We start from the raw sequence: 18,693 nt of genomic DNA, 5'->3' as shown, positions 1-18,693 counted from the left end.
ACTGCCACTCAGTAAATGTATGAGAAAAGCAGAGAAGGAGAAAGAGGCCCAACTAAGAAGCCATTGCAGGCACGGCTTAAGAGAAGGCAAGGGCTAATGCAGTATGTTGAAGATGGACCTGGAAAAGTGAGTGTGAATTCAAGACAGGTGGTCCAGCTACAGTCTGCAGACTTGCACAAATCAACAGAAACGGGTTCATTCAAAGTCAATGCTAGCGTTTGATTCTAAGGACTTAGGAGAATGGTACACCCAATAAAAGATAAATGAAGGACAGAAGGAATTGGTTTTAGAGGACAACAACTATCCATTTGGGTTTTTTTTTATTGTTTACTTACTTATTTTGAGAGAGAGAGAGAGAGAGAGAGCACCCATGCACGCAAGAGCAAGGAAGAGAGAGAATCCCAAGCAGGCTCCATGCTGTTAGCACAGAGCCTGACTTGAGGTTCCATCTCACAAACCATGAGATCATGACCTGAGCTGAAATCAAGAGTCAGATGCTTAACCAGCTTAGCCACCCAGGTACCCCTATCCATTTGATTTTATATAAATCAAGTTTAAAGTGCCCATGAAACATCCACATGATGGGAAATGGAGTCAATGCCTGGGGCGTAGGTAAAAATAAGAGCAATACCCTTGACCCCAAGCTGATTTTCCTCTCTCTTGCCAGGATAGGAAGCTTTGCATAGCACCATGTGGGTAGCGAGAAAGGAAAGTACCAGACAGCCTGGGACTGGAGAACAGTGGTGATGGATACAGCAGCAGTCGAGGCAGGAAGGGAGAGCTAGGGCGACACAGCCTCACACATGCAGGGCTGTGGCAAGGTCTTGCAGGAGGAACATTTAATGCTGTCTATACCTGCACAATATGCTAAGATTGAGGAAAGGCTGTTGGTCTCAAGGTTAGAAGACGAGCTGAGATTTTAGAGGGAAACCATGGAGAAGGGTGGAGACATGAGCCAGCTTGGAGGTGAGAGGGCAGAGGCTCTGAACATCAGTGGCATGTTAGGAGGCTGTGAGCGGAGGTGGGGGGGGGGTGGAGGAGAGTTGTTTGGGATGCTTGAGACCTGAGTGTTTGCCGGCCATGGAAAAGCACATGTTTAAGGGTGAGCTGATGAAAGGAAGAGAGGGGGATAGTGGGAGGAACACAGGTGCTGGAGGCCGTGGGATTCATAGCACAAGTGGTGGCATTTATAGTCTTTCACATCTAAGCAGAGGAAGAAAGGGGAAATTTTCTGACCAGTAGTGCCACAGAGAAGAGAAGATAAGGAAGCCCAGATCAGGTGACCCCAATCTTGTCTGAAAGCGGTTGGTGATGCCATCAACTAAAGAGGATGTTGAAGACTGAGAAAAGGTAGAAGTTCAGACTGTTTCCACAAGGATCTGAGAAATGAGGGTAAAAGGTTGGAGTGGCAGCTGAGGCCAGGACCAGCTGACCAGTCAGCCTTGTGTGGGCCTTACTCTCATGAATTCTGGCAGTCCAGGAGGGGCGCAAGTGGTCAGGGAGGCCACCCAGGCTTGGAACTGGGCAGCAGAGTGGCTTCCATGCCAGCCCCACAATGTTCAGAAGGAGGTCAGAGGCCTGGGACACTGAGAGAGAAGAGGGAACGGATGCAAGTGACCACACAGCACTCCTCAGGGCAGGTCAGGAGAGAAGGTGCTGAAGGACAGGTTGAGGGCAGATCAAAGAAGGGGAAGTTCAGGTGTGGAAGATGAAGTTTTTTGCTTTTGTTTTTTATAATTTAACTTTATTTTTTATTTTTTAAAATTTACATCCAAATTAGTTTATAGTGAAGCAATGATTTCAGGAGTAGATTCATTAATGCCCCTTACCCATTTAGCCCTTTCCCCCTCCCACAACCCCTCCAGCAACCCTCAGTTTGTTCTCCATATTTATGAGTCTCTTTTGTCCCCCTCCCTGTTTTTATATTATTTTTGTTTCCCTTTCCTTATGTTCATCTGTTTTGTCTCTTAAAATCCTCATATGAGTGAAGTCATATGATTTTTGTCTTTCTCTGACTGACTAATTTCACTTAGCATAATACCTTTCAGTTCCATCCACGTAGTTGCAAATGGCAAGATTTCCTTCTTTTTGATTGCCGAGTAATTCTTTGTTGTATATATATACCACATCTTCTTTATCCATTCATCCATCGATGGACATTTGGGCTCTTTCCATACTTAGGCTATTGTGGATAGTGCTGCTATAAACATGGGGGTGCATGTGTCCCTTCGAAACAGCACACCTGTATCCCTTGGATAAATGCCTAGTAGTGCCATTGCTGGGTCATAGGGTAGTTCCATTTTTAGTTTTTTGAGGAACCTCCACACTGTTTTCCCGAGTGGCTGCACCAGCTTGCATTCCCACCAACAGTGCAAAAGAGATCCTCTTTCTCCGCATCCTCGCCAACATCTGTTGTTGCCTGAGTTGTTCATGTTAGCCATTCTGACAGGTGTAAGGTGGTATCTCATTGTGGTTTTGATTTGTATTTCCCTGATGATGAGTAATGTTGAGCATTTTTTCATGTGTCAGTTGGCCGTCTGGATATCTTCTTTGGAGAAGTGTCTATTCAAGTCTTTTGCCCATTTCTTCACTGGATTATTTGTTTTTTGGGTGTTGAGTTTGATAAGTTCTTTGTAGATTTTGGATACTAACCCTTTATCTGATATGTCATTTGCAAACATCTTCTCCCATTCTGCCGGTTGCCTTTTAGTTTTGCTGATTGTTTCCTTCGCGGTGCAGAAGCTTTTTATTTTGATGAGGTCCCAGTAGTTCATTTTTGCTTTTGTTTCCCTTGCCTCCAGAGACATGTTGAGTAAGAAATTGCTGCGGGCAAGATCAAAGAGGTTTTTGCCTGCTTTCTCCTCGAGGATTTTGATGGCTTCCTGTCTTACATTGAGGTCTTTCATCCATTTCGAGTTTATTTTTGTGTATGGTGTAAGAAAGTGGCCCAGGTTCATTCTTCTGCATGTCGCTGTCCAGTTTTCCCAGCACCACTTGTTGAAGAGACTGTCTTTATTCCATTGGCTAGTCTTTCCTGCTTTGTCAAAGATTAGTTGCCCATACGTTTGTGGGTCCATTTCTGGGTTCTCTATTCTGTTCCATTGATCTGAGTGTCTGTTCTTGTGCCAATACCATACTGTCTTGATGATTACAGCTTTCTAGTATAGCTTGAAGTCTGGGATTGTGATGCCTCCTGCTTTGGTTTTCTTTTTCAAGATTGCTTTGGCTATTTGGGGTCTTTTCTGGTTCCATACAAATTGTAGGATTATTTGTTCTAGCTCTGTGAAGAATGCTGGTGTTACTTTGATAGGGATTGCGCTGAATATGTAGATTACTTTGGGGAGTATTGACATTTTAACAATATTTGTTCTTCCTATCCAGGAGCATGGAATCTTTTTCCATTTCTTTGTGTCTTCTTCAGTTTCTTTCATAAGCTTTCTATAGTTTTCAGTGTATAGATTTTTCACCTCTTTGGTTAGATTTATTCCTAAGTATTTTATGGGTTTTGGTGCAACTGTAAATGGGATCAATTCCTTGATTTCTCTTTCTGTCGCTTCATTGTTGGTGTATAGGAATGCAACCGATTTCTGTGCATTGAGTTTATATCCTGCAACTTTGCTGAATTCATGAATCAGTTCTAGCAGTTTTTTGGTGGAATCTTTTATGTTTTCCATACAGAGTATCACGTCATCTGTGAAGAGTGAAAGTTTGACCTCCTCTTGGCCGATTTGGATGCCTTTTATTTCTTTGTGTTGTCTGGTTGCAGAGGCTAAGACTTCCAATACTATGTTGAATAACAGTGGCGAGAGTGGACATCCCTGTCTTGTTCCTGACCTTAGAGGGAAAGCTCTCAATTTTTCCCCATTGAAGATGATATTAGCGTTGGGTCGTTCATATATGGCTTTTATGATCTTGAGGTATGCTCCTTCCATCCCTACTTTCTTGAGGGTTTTTATCAAGAAAGGATACTGTATTTTGTCAAATGCTTTCTCTGCATCTATTGAGAGGATCATATGGTTCTTGTCCTTTCTTTTACTGATGTGATGAGTCACGTTAATTGTTTTGCGGATATTGAACCCGCCCTGCATCCCAGGTATAAATCCCACTTGGTCGTGGTGGATGATTTTTTTAATGTATTGTTGGATCCAGTTGGCTAATATCTTGTTGAGGATTTTTGCATCCACGTTCATCAGGGAAATTGGTCTATAGTTCTCTTTTTTAGTGTGGTCTCTATCTGGTTTTGGAATCAAGGTAATGCTGACTTCATAGAAAGAATTTGGAAGTTTTCCTTCCATTTCTATTTTTTGGAACACCTTCAAGAGAATAGGTGTTAACTCTTAAATGTTTGGTAGAATTCCCCTGGAAAGCCTTCTGGTCCTGGACTCTTGTTTTTGGCAGATTTTTCATTACTAATTTGATTTCCTTACTGGTTATGGGTTTGTTTAAATTTTCTATTTCTTCCTGTTTTAGTTTTGGTAGTGTATATGCTTCTAGGAATTTGTCCATTTCTTCCAGATTGCCCGTTTTATTGGCATATAATTGCTCATAATATTCTCTTATTATTGTTTTTATTTCTGTTGTGTTGGTTGTGATTTCTCTTTCATTCTTGATTTTACTTATTTGGGTCCTTTCCTTTTTTTCCTTGACCAAACTGGCTAGTGGTTTATCAATTTTGTTAATTCTTTCAAAGAACCAGCTTCTGGTTTCATTGATCTGTTCTACTGTTTTTTTTTTTTCTTTTGGTTTCGATAGCATTAATTTCTGCTCTAATCTTTATTATTTCCTGTCTTCTGCTGGTTTTGGGTTTTATTTGCTGTTCTTTTTCCAGCTCCTTAAGGCGTAAGGTTAGGTTGTGTATCTGAGCTCTTTCTTCCTTCTTTAGGAAGGCCTGTTTTTTGTTTTTTGTTTTTTTAATGAAAACTTTTAAGCACACAGGAGAGAATAGCAAAACCCCCATCCTTGCCCACAGATTGAGTAAGTAGTTCAAGGCTGAGCATGTGTCAGAGATGTGCAAGACCCTCACCAGCGGCCAGTGACAGGGATAAAGGATGCATCTGCTAAATGTTGAATGATGACCATGATGCATAGGTTTTTGGTACTTTCTCCCTGGCAAGGAAGGGGGATGGGTTTGGAGTAGGTGACAGGAATAAAAACAGAGGGGTGACAGAACTGCATGCAGTTCTGGAGTTGTGAACTCCAGAAGGAACTTGGTAATGATGGCAAGGGCAAGGGGGTGGGGCAGTCTGCAGCAGCATGACTGTGGAGAAATGACCAAATCCATGTTGTCTGTTTTTTTAAGCAGATAAAGAATACTCATCCTTGGAGAGGATATTGAGGGACTCGGTTTCACGCGGGAAGCTAGTTTTGACCTACTTTGGGGAAAGCAGAGTTTGGTTAATGGAGGGTATTCTGTCTGTAACAGGAGGGACAAGGTAGAGCTAATGGGCCTGTGGGGAGGAGGAATGTGTGTTGTGCACAATGATAGAGATTATGGAGACTTTGGAGCCCAAGGGGATGTGTTACTTACTGTTTGTGTATGCATTGGGCACCTCTGAAGTCCTCATGGTGAAACAGAAGAAGCAGAACGCTTTTCAGATCCTGAAGCTAAAGATGAAGTAGCTTGTGCATTAATTCATAAACACTGTATCCTTTATGTATTAGTTCCTTGGGGACAATTAAAACCATCTCATCAGGTGAGGGTTAGGAACTAAAATAGTGTCCTGTTTAATCTTAGGATAAACTTTGTTATTTAGACATTTTGATAATCTTGTATTAGACATACTTAGTCTTCCATTGAGGAATCTAAGAACTGGAGTTTCTTTCTGATCAGGCCCCATAATGCTCTTGTCCAGAGTTCCCTAGAATATTTGTTAATAATTTCCGTTGTTCCAGCAGTGCTTTTAGGCATCACAGTCTTGGCAAATATAGAATATGTTACATACTATTATAGTCCTGGGCTAATGTCTCTATGTATCTCTTTACCTTTTAAAATATTTCTTTGGCGGGGGTGGGGTGGGGCGCCTGGGTGGCTCAGTCATTTAAGCATCTGACTCTTGATTTCACCTCAGGTCATGATCTCACAGTTTGTGAGTTTGAGCCCTACATCAGACTCTGTGCTTACAGTGAAGAGCCTTCTTTGGATCCTCTGTCTCCCTCTGTCTGCCCCTCCCCAACTCATGCTCACTCTCTCTCTCAAAAATAAATAAACGTTAAAAAATGTAAATATTTCTTTGGTGACATATAGGCTAATTGCCTCCACAGTTCCTGCAGGATATCCTTTTTAAGTCCTGACTTTTTATAAAAATGTAACAATACCCCAGTAAGTTAGTGACCCCTGCTTTTGTATAAAGGTGATATCTGAAAAGCATACAGATTTATAGATATGCTTACAAGGGCGTGCATTTGAGAATCTTCTTAGGGCCAGGTATTGTGCCAAGTGCTTCCCTTCCATTATATCATTTAGTTCTCACAATGATGTCATGGACCCAGTAGTATAGCTATTCCTGTTTTATTATTTTTTTAATGGGCATCAGAAATGTTGAGTGACTTTCCAAGGAAGGGGCACACAGTGAGTGGTACAATCAGGTACAGTCATGATCTTGCCCATATGTCACATTGTCATTCACTAACGCACTGCAATATGAGTATGATTACTCACATTTTTTCATAGATGAGGAAAGCGACACACTTGTGACTAGGAAGAATGTTAGAAATGTAAAAACAACTGCTTAGACTTCATAGGGTTTTCTCTCACTGCTTGGAGCTCTTTAGCATTATATCATCAACTGTTCGTCTGTGGATGAAAAATGTCTAAATGTCATTTAATTTTCATATAGCAAAGAATAAAAGCTAAAAGATTTTTAAATATTGGTAATACAAATGAGAAATAGATGTTTGAATTTCTATATTAAATATAAGAGTTCTGTTGAATACTTTCTTCTACTTGCCGCTTCAGAACTAACACAGCAGTTAGAACCCAAAGTAAACTTATTGAGCACATAGTCACTGCTCTTTAAGTTGCCAACTGGCACAGTTGTAGCCATTGAGACTTTTCTAGTTTTTTTTCAGCTTCAATTAGGTGTAAATATTTATTTCACTTAGTTTTTCAAAGAATTGTCATTAAGAATGGTGGGACTGTGTTCTTTCGTAGATTAACTAAGGAGCATTTATGTCTTCATTATGGTGTGTTCTCAAATAAGTACATCATTACTCTTTGTGTAACAGAATTTAAAGTCAACCCTGGTTAATTTTTTTTATAACGTATAGACTGAAGTTGCTTTCCGGGAAGGATGAGTCAATTTCTTGAGTGGATGCTAGTACAAGTTCACACGTCTGTGTGCCATGTGTTATGCTCTCCTGTTGGCACACAGTTCTTTGGCAGTTTGCCTTTTGAGCATGTCATCATCTTCTAACAACAGTTATGTTCTCAAAAGGCTGGAGAGAGAGGAATTGAAAAGAAAGACAGAGGAGGAAAGGCTTCGCCTAGAAGAGGAAGCCCGTAAGCAGGAGGAGGAAAAGAAACGGCAGGAAGAGGAAGAAAAAAGAAAGGCAGAAGTGGAGGCTAAGAGGAAGGCCAAGGAGGAGCTGTTGTTAAAAGAAGAGCAAGAAAAGGAAAAACAAGAAAAAGAAAAGCAAGAAAAAGCCATGATTGAAAAGCAGGTATAGTATAAGTCCTCATATGGACTCTCCTCAAGAGCTTTAGTTAATATTAGGTAAAATTAGTTAAATTTGAATGATTCATAATGTTTGCTTGAAGTTTTCTCTTAAACTAACTGGGCTGATTATTAAATATGAGTTACTTTGGGCAATAAAAGTGAAGTTTGTAATGTTTGCTGTATGTCAGTTCACATTCCCCAGAAGGAAGATCCTGGGATGAGAATTTGGGTGCCAGGAGTTTATTTGGGAGAAGATCCCAGCAAGCTGGTAGGAGAGTGAGAGGAAAGCCAGTATAAGTGCACTGATGAGTGGCTTACTGTGGACCACTGGGAGCTAATGCCTTTGGGACTCTTTCAGAGACTGTGGAATATGCCTTAGAATTGTCTCTCTGAGGGGTGAGGAAACTGGATTGTTTATCTGCCAACTTCTATCTCTCATGGTTGAAGGTCACTCCTTGGGTAATTAACTTTCTGAAACACCTAGCCATGTGCACATGGCCAGAGACTACCCTCAGACACAGAAAAACCTTGGCAGGCAGTATGGAAACTGTCTGCAGGTAATTTGCATGGTGAACCCAGAGTATATGAGTGAGGCCCAGCCGTGTCTGCTACATCATAGAGCAGGCTGTGTAAATCCACACTGAATATTGGAACAACATCTACTTTGAGGTAGCTGATAAGGTAGAAGAACACATGCATATCCCAGGGAATCCCACTACAGTGTTTTCTCAGCTTAGTAAAGCTTATGCCTTGGTTTACCTATTTCTATCAGAAGGAAGCAGCAGAAGCAAAGGCCCAGGAGGCAGCTAAACAGATGCGTCTAGAAAGAGAACAGATCATGCTGCAGATTGAGCAGGAGCGCCTGGAGAGGAAGAAGGTAAGGGCTCAGGATCAGGAGGAGTTAGGGTGAGGCAGGAACAGGAAATCAATCCAGTTCTGTTCTGCAGTTGTTGGGTAGAGTGATCTTAGAATTGTCTAATTAGGTCAAGTTTGTTGATAGTGCTGTTCACATCTTCTGTATCTTTGTTGGTTTTCTGTCATCTTGTTCTCTTAGTAACTGAGAGAAGAGTGTTAAAAATTCTCTCTGTGATTATGGATTTATCCATTTCTCCTTCCAGTTCTATCAACTTTTGTTTTAAACATTTTGAAGCTCTACTGTTAGGTGAATACATATTTCAGATTATTAAATTCTCCTGTTAAATTGACCCTTTTATCATTAATGTATCTCTATCTCCATTAATAATTGTATTAAAGTCCACTTTGTCAGACTTTTTTTTTCTACTTTGTCAGCCTTTTTATGTTCACTGTCTGCATCGTAAATATTTTTCCATCCTTTTACTTTGAACCTATGTGTTTCCTTACAAGTATGTCTCTTGTAAACAGCATAAAGTTAGGACTTGTTATTTGAATCCAGTTTGATGGTATTTGGCTTTTCATTGGGGTGCTTTTGTCCATTTACACTTAATGTAATTAGGGATAAAGTTGGGTTTAAGGAGGCTGATTATAAATAAAGCTCCATTCCCGTGGTGTCCTAGATCCAGCCTAAGCTTTGTACTGAATTAGGTCTGGGAGCTAGGAGACCAATCTCTGGCATCCCCTCATGACCTGCACCTCACCCTCAGTTTCTCTAGGGTGATCCTCTAGAATGGCAGGTAGTGATTTGTTGTTTTTAGGTAACCTAAGGAGAGGAAGGAAAAAGGTGGGATATAAACTGAATGTCGATTCTAAATACTAGTTCACTTTTCAAGCATTTGACCTTGTCCATAGGGCAGAGGTGTGTATCTGCAAAACCAATAGAAACCTTTCTGTACTCATTATCCTCTCCTGACGTTTCTCTCTTACGAGTTTTCTGAGATATGTAAAATCGCATTTAGACCCAGCTGCTTTTATGTTTATTTGGTATTATAGTCCTCTTACCTGGTCCTTTTTGGTTTCCAGAGAATAGATGAAATCATGAAGAGAACAAGGAAGAGTGATGTGTCTCCAGAAGTGAAGGTAGGTGTTCACAGAGTGCCATTTTGATAGTTTATGGACTGAGGAGAAAAGAATGGCACAGTATGTTCAGTGGAATTGTAGGTCTTGGAGAGGAACAGCCAGAAAAAATGAACTCTTCCTGCTTTGTTCCTGGCTAGATTAAGGAGGCTACAGGTACTTGGATGGAAAGAGGAGTCTAAGAGAGGAGTTTCAGAGACAGGGTGGTAGTAAAAAATTTGAGAAGTTGGGTTGTGGATGCAGAGAGAGGCACAGTAGTCCATGAATAAAAAAGAAAATGGTGACATGTTGATAAGGGAAATACAGTTAACTTGTAATAAGCCCAGAAGATTCAAAGAATTAGCATGGAATAGGCAGATGGTTCAGCACAGTTCTGAATATCCTTTGATGCTTTTCAAAAGTGCTTGTCTTTGTATGTAAAGTCATCCTTCCCTCTGTTTTTAGAAAGAAGACCCAAAAGTAGAGCTTCACTTGCCTGTGTATGTGGAAAATAAGATAAAACCAGTTGTCCCGAACAAAATAGGTGAGTGTGAAGGCTGGTTCTTGGGTTCTTCCTTTCAGCAGGTGAGGGCTCAAAGCACTTCCTGCGGGGATGAGCACCCGTGGGTCTTAAGAGCATTATTCCTGTAAGGGTACTATGTAGTTTTCCTCCTGGGGGAGTCTCCATCTCCAGTACAGGTCTGTCAGAAAGTTCTGGGGTCCTCGGTTACTTTAATAGTCCCAGCACAGGAAGCTGGCCACCTGCAGTCCCATGCTAGTTTCCAGGGAGGTTAACAGCTGATCAGGTTCTATTCAGAACCGATTCTGCTATTCTACAGTGGTTTCTCCTGTCTTCCAGACAGGAGAGCTGGAGAGTCCAGCTCTTCTCTCTCATGTATACTTAAAACTCATTAGATGTGAGGGGCACCTGAGTGGCTCAGTTGGTTGACTGTCCCAACTCTTGATTCAGGCTCAAGTCATGATCCCAGGCTCATGGGATCAAGCCCCACATCAGACTCTTCACTGAGTGTGGAGCCTGCTTGGGATTCTCATTCATGCTCTCTCTCTTTCTGCACTTTTCCTCCCTCTCCCTCCCTCCCTCTCTCTCTCTCACTCTCTCTCTCTCTCAAAGAAAACCCCTCCTTAGATGTGAATATATCAATGCAGCCAAAGTCAGAAAGGCACGTCCATCTCAGAGGTACTCTACATTTCTCCTTTGCCTTGGGTCCCAAGAAAATGCTACACAGAGCCTGGGGACCTGCACAGTATATGACACCAAGCCTCCTGGGTGGGTCATGAGCCCTGCACAGACACTGATGATGTCATTTGTCTTCTTTTCTCTCTGAAGCTGATGACATCGGGTTCTTTTTGCAAAAGGATGTTGGACTGTTGGTAAAGCAGAGGATTAAATTAATTGTCTCAATATATATTTCCCCTGCTATTTCATTGTTCTGGTATTTTATGATTAACAGAATGACTTTTTGTTCTCAACCAGAAATAAATGGGTTGAACACCTGCCAGGAAGTTAATGGTGTGGGGCGTACTGCCCCAGAAACTTTTCCTCGAGACGTTTTCTCTAATGGGCTTAAACCAGTTGGGGGACTTGTTCATCTAGACACCCTTGATGGGAAATCAAACAGCCTGGATGACTCAACTGAAGAAGTTCAGTCTATGGATGTGAGGTAAGCTGGTTTATTTTGCATGTGAGCCTCATCTCTTCTGCAAACACCTCCACTGCCTCTTTGTTGATTTTTTCATCTTTTACATACCTAAATCAACTAAAGGAGGTTTGATTGCCATTCACAAAAGCTATCAGTGGTATATTAGTGTGTTGGGTCAGGTTCTTTAGAAGTAGAGCCTGAGACAGGTATTCTAAGGCATGGGATTTATCGGGAAAGAGTTCTCACAAGCATGTGGAGGGTGGGAAGGAGTATGAAGCAGGGGAAGTCACTAAGCAAGGATTCTGTTTTAGCTGGTCCTATGGGAGCTCTGAAGGATGAATTTCCACTAGAGGGTGGTCTGATTAAGGGAGGCAGCCTTTGTGCCACTCTACCCATCAGCCATTGAGTGTGGTCACCCAAGGTAGGGATGCAGTTATAATTTCTGTGGGCATAGGACTCCTGTCAGCCAAAGGCAGTTGTCCAGAGAAAGGGTGGCAGCTATGAGCTATTAGCAGCCAGCTCTCTGTGCAGCTGGGAGACGGATGCGCCTACACATCAATGGGGTCTGAGTGGGGCACCAACAGGACTCACTGTGTCCAGTGTCTTATGTTTAAGTAGTCTTGTCATTGGAGACTTGATAAAAGATCTAATCTGATTCCAGATACTAAAATCTTAAACAATTCACCTGACAAATTAATCTCAGACAAAAGGCAAATTCAGTTAGCATGTGGTTGAGACAGAGACACTGAAACAGAGAGCCTTGGACAGGGCAATTGGAGTGGGGGCAGCTATCTGAGCCAGGAGGCAGTGACAGTGTTTTACAAAAGTTCTGCCAGAGCTCCAGGTGGCCAGAGGTTAACCTTTTCTCCTTGGCTGTGAATTCTCAGCTTTCTCTTTGGGGGTGGGGTCTGGGGAGGAGGGTCTTTCCTAGGGCACAGTGATTGTAAATGTCCTAGCTTGTGCACCCTGGCCTTAAGCCAGATATGTACAAACCCAGGGTCCAGCACCCCATCATCAGTAGAGCAAATTCTATGGAGACAACCCTTGCCTCCATTGCTGTCCGTCTCCTTAGGCCCTAGGGTGAAACAGCAGAGGCATCTTAAACATTAACACAGCATCTCTCCCCCTCCCCGTGTTGAACCTACCTCTACTTATTCCTTATGTCTCTGGGTGTGGGGAAGATGATAAGACACAGCATCAGCCAGGGTTCAAGAAAGTGAAGGGGCTCAGTGTGTACTCCGAGTTCTCCTGTGGCCACCTCTGCATTTAAAGAAAGGTGACTCTTGGAGGTTGCACCCAAGCTTGTAGCATTTTCTCCTCCTCACGATCTGACCAGCTGTTGAAGGCCAGGGAATGGAGGTGAGGCAAGGTGGAGATAGGGTGGGTGCTTCTGCTAATGGGGCAGTTTGTCCAGGCTCCAGCCACCACAAGTGGTGTTAGGTCTTCTACTGCCTCATAACTAGGTTGAGTGTGAGGGAAATGGATTTTCTCAGTTTCTTCAGTTCAGCTGGTTTTTGTAGATTCTTCTCTCAGATCTTATCAAGGAAGAAAAGAACAGACAAACTTGGCAGCAACCTTACTCTGGCTATTAAGAAAGACTCCCAGTGTCAGGACCTCACATCCCAGCCCACCTCATCTGAGCTAGGCCTGTGGTTGACACAGCTATGAAACTCCTTCTTCCATCTCTAGGTTGAAGAGAGAGAGAGAGCCACACCCACTGGGCAGGAGCTAGATAAGTCAGGGTAGAGTGGGGCCTCACTTTAGAGAGGGAGCCTGGGAGAGATTTGCTCTGCAGGTGACTGGGTGCATGGTGGGGTCCTTCTTAACAATGGCCCCCACCTAAACTGAACATTTACTGCAGGCTGCACAGACTTCCTCAGTATGATCATGTCATGCTCACAGGAACCCCGATAGGGAGAAATGATTGTTCATCTCGTTGTACAGCAGTGGAAACTGCGGCTGGCAGGGAGGAAAAACAGCTTGTCCAAGGTAGCACTGCTAAAGAGAAACAGCACCAGGAACCCTGGTGCTCATTAGGGCCCTTCCTCAGCTCTGTTTTAACTTCTAACATTTGCTTTCTGTTTGGGTTTCCCATTTTGAAGGTTTTGGAAGTGGTTGGCTTCTCTGCAGTAGAGTGCTGGTACCTGTGGTTTTTATTTTCTTTCTTCCTGTGGGCAGTGTGAGCTTGGCCTTCACAGCCCTGCCCAGTCCACTTCCCTTGTTTTTCCTTGGGAGGGGGGCTTCTATCTCTCAGTGTCTCAGATTTGAAATAACTTGTGTTTTTTATAGTGTGTTTCACACCAGCTTTGTCTCTAAATCCATCTTCTCTCGAAAAGTAGTGTAACAGAATATTGTAAATAGAATTAATTTTCATATTTTTCTCTGCCTCCCTCCTTCACTGTCCCTCCCTTCCCCCCATCCCAGTCCTGTTTCAAAGGAAGAGCTTATCTCCATCCCAGAATTTTCACCAGTAAGTGAAATGATTCCTGGGGTGTCTCTGGACCAAAATGGAACTGGTAATGCCCGAGCACTTCAAGATCTCCTAGATTTCACTGGCCCGCCCATGTACCCCAAGCGATCCAGTGAAAATCTCAGCCTGGATGACTGTAATAAAAACTTGATTGAAGGATTTAACAGTCCTGGCCAAGAAAATACTCTGAACACCTTCTGTTGACAAATACATCTCTTTAATGAAAGGTACAGTCCGGTCCTTTGATTATAGTCTAAATTTATACCTCTCCAAGTGGGGTTTGTAAAGATGGGATAAACATCACTCGGTGTCCTGAATGGTCAGTTTTAATTTGAAAAATACAAATGTGAATATGAATACAGGTATCACTCATTTTTCAAAACTTAACATTATGCCAAATGTAGTTTATGAAAGACCTGCATTACTACCTGTTTGCATTAACTGAAAGTAGTGCAAAGAGATTTTTCACTTTTACAAAAAAAAGGCAAAATGCAAAAACAGCCTTCAGTGTTTGTCTTGGAGTGAGCTGTTCGAGAGGCAGCATGCACCCTGCACGGGGACAGTGGCTCCGTCAAACTCCTTCCTGAGAGCTGCACTCAGCATTCAGCCGCCATAGCTTTGCACTGTGTCTGCGAGCATCTGTGCTTTCTCTCATATTATTTTGCACATCCATTAGCAAGATATATCCTAAGGTAAAAGAAAAGCCTAAGAGGTTATTTTGGGGGTCTGGGAACACTCAAAAATTTTTCCATATGAGTTAGTAGTAATTAATTGCTTCTTCACCTTGTGGCATTTCTGCTTACAAAAGGTTTCATAGGAACATTCTTTCAGATGGGAGGAAACCTGTATATGGTATATACTGCAGCGCACACAATAATTGGGATGGATTTCAAGTGAATCCTTTGTATGAGAGCCTTCAGTGCCACACCCCTCCATGCCCACCCTGCTGTTGGGGGTGTGTGGATGGGTATGTGGTGTGTGTGTTGAGAAGCACTGCTACAAGCTTGACCAACCATCTATCTGGAGTAGCACCATTTTTAGAGGCAAAGAGAATACCGTAATAGTGGTACAAGGTGGTATTAATTGAATTTCTCCCCTAGTTTTACTCAATGACATTCCACATTCTATGTGCAGTCATTGATATATAATGATGAGCATTGGGTCAAATGATTTGCTGTTCTCTTGACCCATTCTGGAATCTTTGCAAGCAAACATCTATTCTTGGATCACACGGAGGGAGTGGGCAGATGGAGAGCTGAAGTTTGTGTCCTGAAGGTTTTGTTCCCCACCTTTGGCCTTTTTTCTTGTCGAAGTGGGTTATAAACACTCTGCGTTTGTGTAATTTAGTTATACACGCCTTACATTGGATTTACTTCAGTTTGGGGCTTGTTTTTTAATTAATGAAAACATAATTAGAATCTATCATCAAATCCTTTCGTAAGTTAATTCCAGTTGTCCTCCCACTTTAGACTTTGAAAACATTTTTATATTCTCAGCATTCTCTCACTTCGTTTCTTATGAGGCTCCACTCCTATAACACAGCTTCGATGCCTGATATGATTTAGTCCAATCTTTCTCTTTCTCAAATGAGGAAACACAGGCTGACTGGCTGACCCAGTCAGAAGAGCACACGACTGTTGATCGTGGGGTTGTGAGTTCAAGCCCCACGTTGTGCATAGAGCCTATTTTAAAAAAGTAGTCTATTTTGGGGCACCTGGGTGGCTCAGTTGGAGGAGCATGTGACTCTCGATCTCGGGGTCATAAGTTCAAGCCCCACAGTGGGTGCAGAGATTACTTTTTTTTTTTTCAACGTTTTTATTTATTTTTGGGACAGAGAGAGACAGAGCATGAATGGGGGAGGGGGCAGAGAGAGAGGGAGACACAGAATCGGAAACAGGCTCCAGGCTCTGAGCCATCAGCCCAGAGCCCGACGCGGGGCTCGAACTCACGGACCGCGAGATCGTGACCTGGCTGAAGTCGGACGCTTAACCGACTGCGCCACCCAGGCGCCCCAAGATTACTTAAGTAAATAAAATCAAATGAGGAAACAGGTTGGGGAGGGCACATGGCCAAAGGTAACTGTATTTTGCATACATCTTCCTGTGCTCAGCTATCAGCTGTAGATAGTGCATCTTAAGAGTTCACTTCTCTCGGTTCTTAGGAAAGCACTTGTGGCCCTTTGACACGTAAAAGGGAATGTATGACAGGTAACATTTAGAATAAACAGTATTATGCTAAGTGAAATAACTCAGTCGGAAAAAGACAAATACCATATGATGTCACTCACATGTGAAATTTAAGAAACAAAACAAATGAGCAAGGAGGAGAAAAAGGGACAAACCAAGAAACAGACTCTGAACTATAGGGAATAAACTGTTGGTTACCAGAGGGGAAAGCAGGGGTCGGTGGAGATGGGGGAAATAGGGTATGGGGATTATGGAGTGCACCAGTTCTGATGGGCACCGAGTGATGTATGGAAGTATTGAGTCACTATATTGTACACCTGAAACTAATATAACAGTGTATGTTAACTGAATTAAAAACTTAAAATCAAGGATAGGATACAAGTGAACATAAATAAGCATGTGTTTTGTTGTTTGTTTTGACTGCATTTGGCTTGTTAAAATAAGTTCTGCACTGAAATCTTAAAATGTGTTGGTTTTTGTTGTCACAGTGGCTAGGGGCAGCAATACCATTTGGAAAGCAGAGCTTGGGACATTAAGTATCCTGCAGAAAATTTGGCCACCTAATAGAATAGTCCCACCCAAAATGCTGAAGCTCTTCCATTGAAAGATACTGCTATATAATTATCAAGAAGGTAGAAAGTTCCAGACAGAGTGATCATTTTAGTGAGAAAGAATAGGTACAATGTGGTCTCTTCATTCATCTCATCTGGTTTTGTTTTTGGATTGACACAGGTGGTGTTTGGAGAGCCCATGAAGCTGCTGGTAGTCAAATCCAAGCTGCTGGTCCTCTGAAGAAGCTTCTGTTGTCCTAAATCACTGGATTCCAAATTATTAGATGAAAATGTAACTGTATCCCTAGTTAGTATGTCAAACACTGGCCACTCTTGGTCGAAACCTTGAAACATTGGCCTTGTTGGGCTTTAGCAAAGTTTCATGTTACAGTTCTATTTATGAGCTTCAGCTGCTGATAAAGTGCTTCCTATACTACTTTATTATCATAGTGATCCTCTGAATAACCCAGGTGATTCTGTGTTGGAAATTCACCTTATAACCATTCTTATTCCCAAAGTTGGAGTACATAAACATTTAGATGTCTTTTCCTGTAAATATTCTAGACATTGACTCAAACTCTACTTAAACTTACACTGAACTTGGGCTGCTTATCTCCCTGTCTGTGTTTAGAAGAAATTCCAGAGGGTTTTCCCCCTTTCTGTGGTTTATTTGTTGGAAGTTACTATCAAGCTGTTTCTTATTATTAAGCTTAGCCACCTGCAAAATGCGTTGCCCCATATTACTCCTTGGGGGGCTGACAGAATAATATTGTCTGGTTGATTAAGAAAACTATTAAGCAATGTGGAATGATTTCTGTTCACGTATGCATTTTATTATAGACTTGGGCACCTGAATCTAGCAAGGATCTTGTCATTGTTACCCCTTAAAATATCCAAGCCATCGAGTAGCTTTTGGACTGAAGGAAGCTTGAATGATTTGTGGGGCTCATGCACAGGTGGTTGGTTTTCATGTTGTTGCTATCGTTTTTCTCTTGGACCTTGGGGCCCTTGTTTGTTTGCTCCTGTGTTTGCTCAACTCTAATGAAAGCAGGCTCAAATGAAAATGATAGTTCTCTGGAACAAGGGGACCCTGAACTGGACCCAACATGTCATTTTAACAGACCAACATAAAAATATCTGAACAAGGGACAATGACACTAGAATGTATACTTCATGTGTTTTATGCCATATAATGTGTTTTCTTAATTTTCTTTCTTGTGGTGAAATGTGACTTTCAGATTAAAATGACCTCCTTTGAAACTGTTTTTTGTTTGAAAACTTCTTTGAAACTCTTGTACAGTAAAGAGTTTGGAAAAGATCCATAATTCTGACTGAGGTTTGCAACCAGGAGATAAAAAAAAGTCTCAATAATAATCTTGTTCATGTGCTTTTAAAACCAGCTACAGTTTAAGACTTTATCAGTTATGGAAACTGTGTATGTTTGTGTATGTGTATATATTAAATAAAATACATGCCTCCGATAATGCAGTGCCATTGATCTTGAATATCAGGGGAAATCCCTTTTATGACAAGCACACAGAAAATGATAGCATGGTCTGACTTTCAAAAAATGCCTCACCATCTTTCTTAGTTTTATTTTGCTAAATGTTTGTTTTGTTGTGATCTGTTGTGCCTCATAGCACCATTGTGACCATGGTGATGCCTCATGTGCATGATGTGTTCATTGTGTTTAATGTGAAATACATTTTCATTGAAGAATCTGATGGCTTGCTAGTGTTTTGTTTGTTTCTGTAGGCTCAATGAAGAAATGTGCTGAAACCAAATCAGATTTTCTGAAACCTATGTGGAGAAAACCCAAAAATCCTGCGTAGGTGTCTTTTCCCTGTCAGACTCATTAAAATTTCTCTGTTGTCAGTTCCAAGCACAGCCAGCTGTAGAAATAAGCTTAAGTGATGAGCTGTCCCTAGGAAATGATGAACTTCGAAGTACAGTAAAGTTGATGTACTTTCATACCACTGATATGAGGGAATTCTAGCTAGCTAAGATGCGGCTTAGTGTAACCTATGAAAACATTCCACATAGCAATATGGCATTTAAACAGAATTATATTGGTTATGGTGACCTTTATTTTCCAGTAAGCTAAAACCAGACCAGCCTTTTTTTTGTTTGTTTGTTTGTTTTTTTTTTTTTTTTTTGTATCTAATTCACGGCTTTTATACAGGCTGAGAGACAATACCA

At 41.8% G+C, this 18,693-nt stretch overlaps 1 protein-coding gene across 1 annotated transcript in view; it reads left to right on the top strand.

Annotated features, from left to right (window-relative positions):
* The window catches only part of MAP7D2 (MAP7 domain containing 2), a 53,860-nt gene extending 35,728 nt beyond the window's left edge, over positions 1-18,132 (top strand). The window contains exons 9-15 of the mRNA XM_047076367.1: positions 7,434-7,659; positions 8,428-8,532; positions 9,594-9,650; positions 10,092-10,170; positions 11,122-11,308; positions 13,712-13,984; positions 16,676-18,132. Of these exons, the coding sequence (XP_046932323.1) occupies positions 7,434-7,659; positions 8,428-8,532; positions 9,594-9,650; positions 10,092-10,170; positions 11,122-11,308; positions 13,712-13,961 (904 nt within the window). The 3' untranslated portion in view covers positions 13,962-13,984; positions 16,676-18,132. The remainder of the gene's footprint in view (positions 1-7,433; positions 7,660-8,427; positions 8,533-9,593; positions 9,651-10,091; positions 10,171-11,121; positions 11,309-13,711; positions 13,985-16,675) is intronic.
* The last annotated feature ends 561 nt before the right edge of the window (positions 18,133-18,693 follow it).

The sequence above is a fragment of the Lynx rufus genome, unplaced genomic scaffold (genome assembly GCF_022079265.1).
Source record: "Lynx rufus isolate CCGP_SWC_20201006 ecotype Redwood Valley unplaced genomic scaffold, mLynRuf1.p SCAF_14, whole genome shotgun sequence".
Lineage (NCBI taxonomy): Eukaryota > Metazoa > Chordata > Mammalia > Carnivora > Felidae > Lynx > Lynx rufus.
This window is presented reverse-complemented; position numbering and strand designations above follow the sequence as displayed.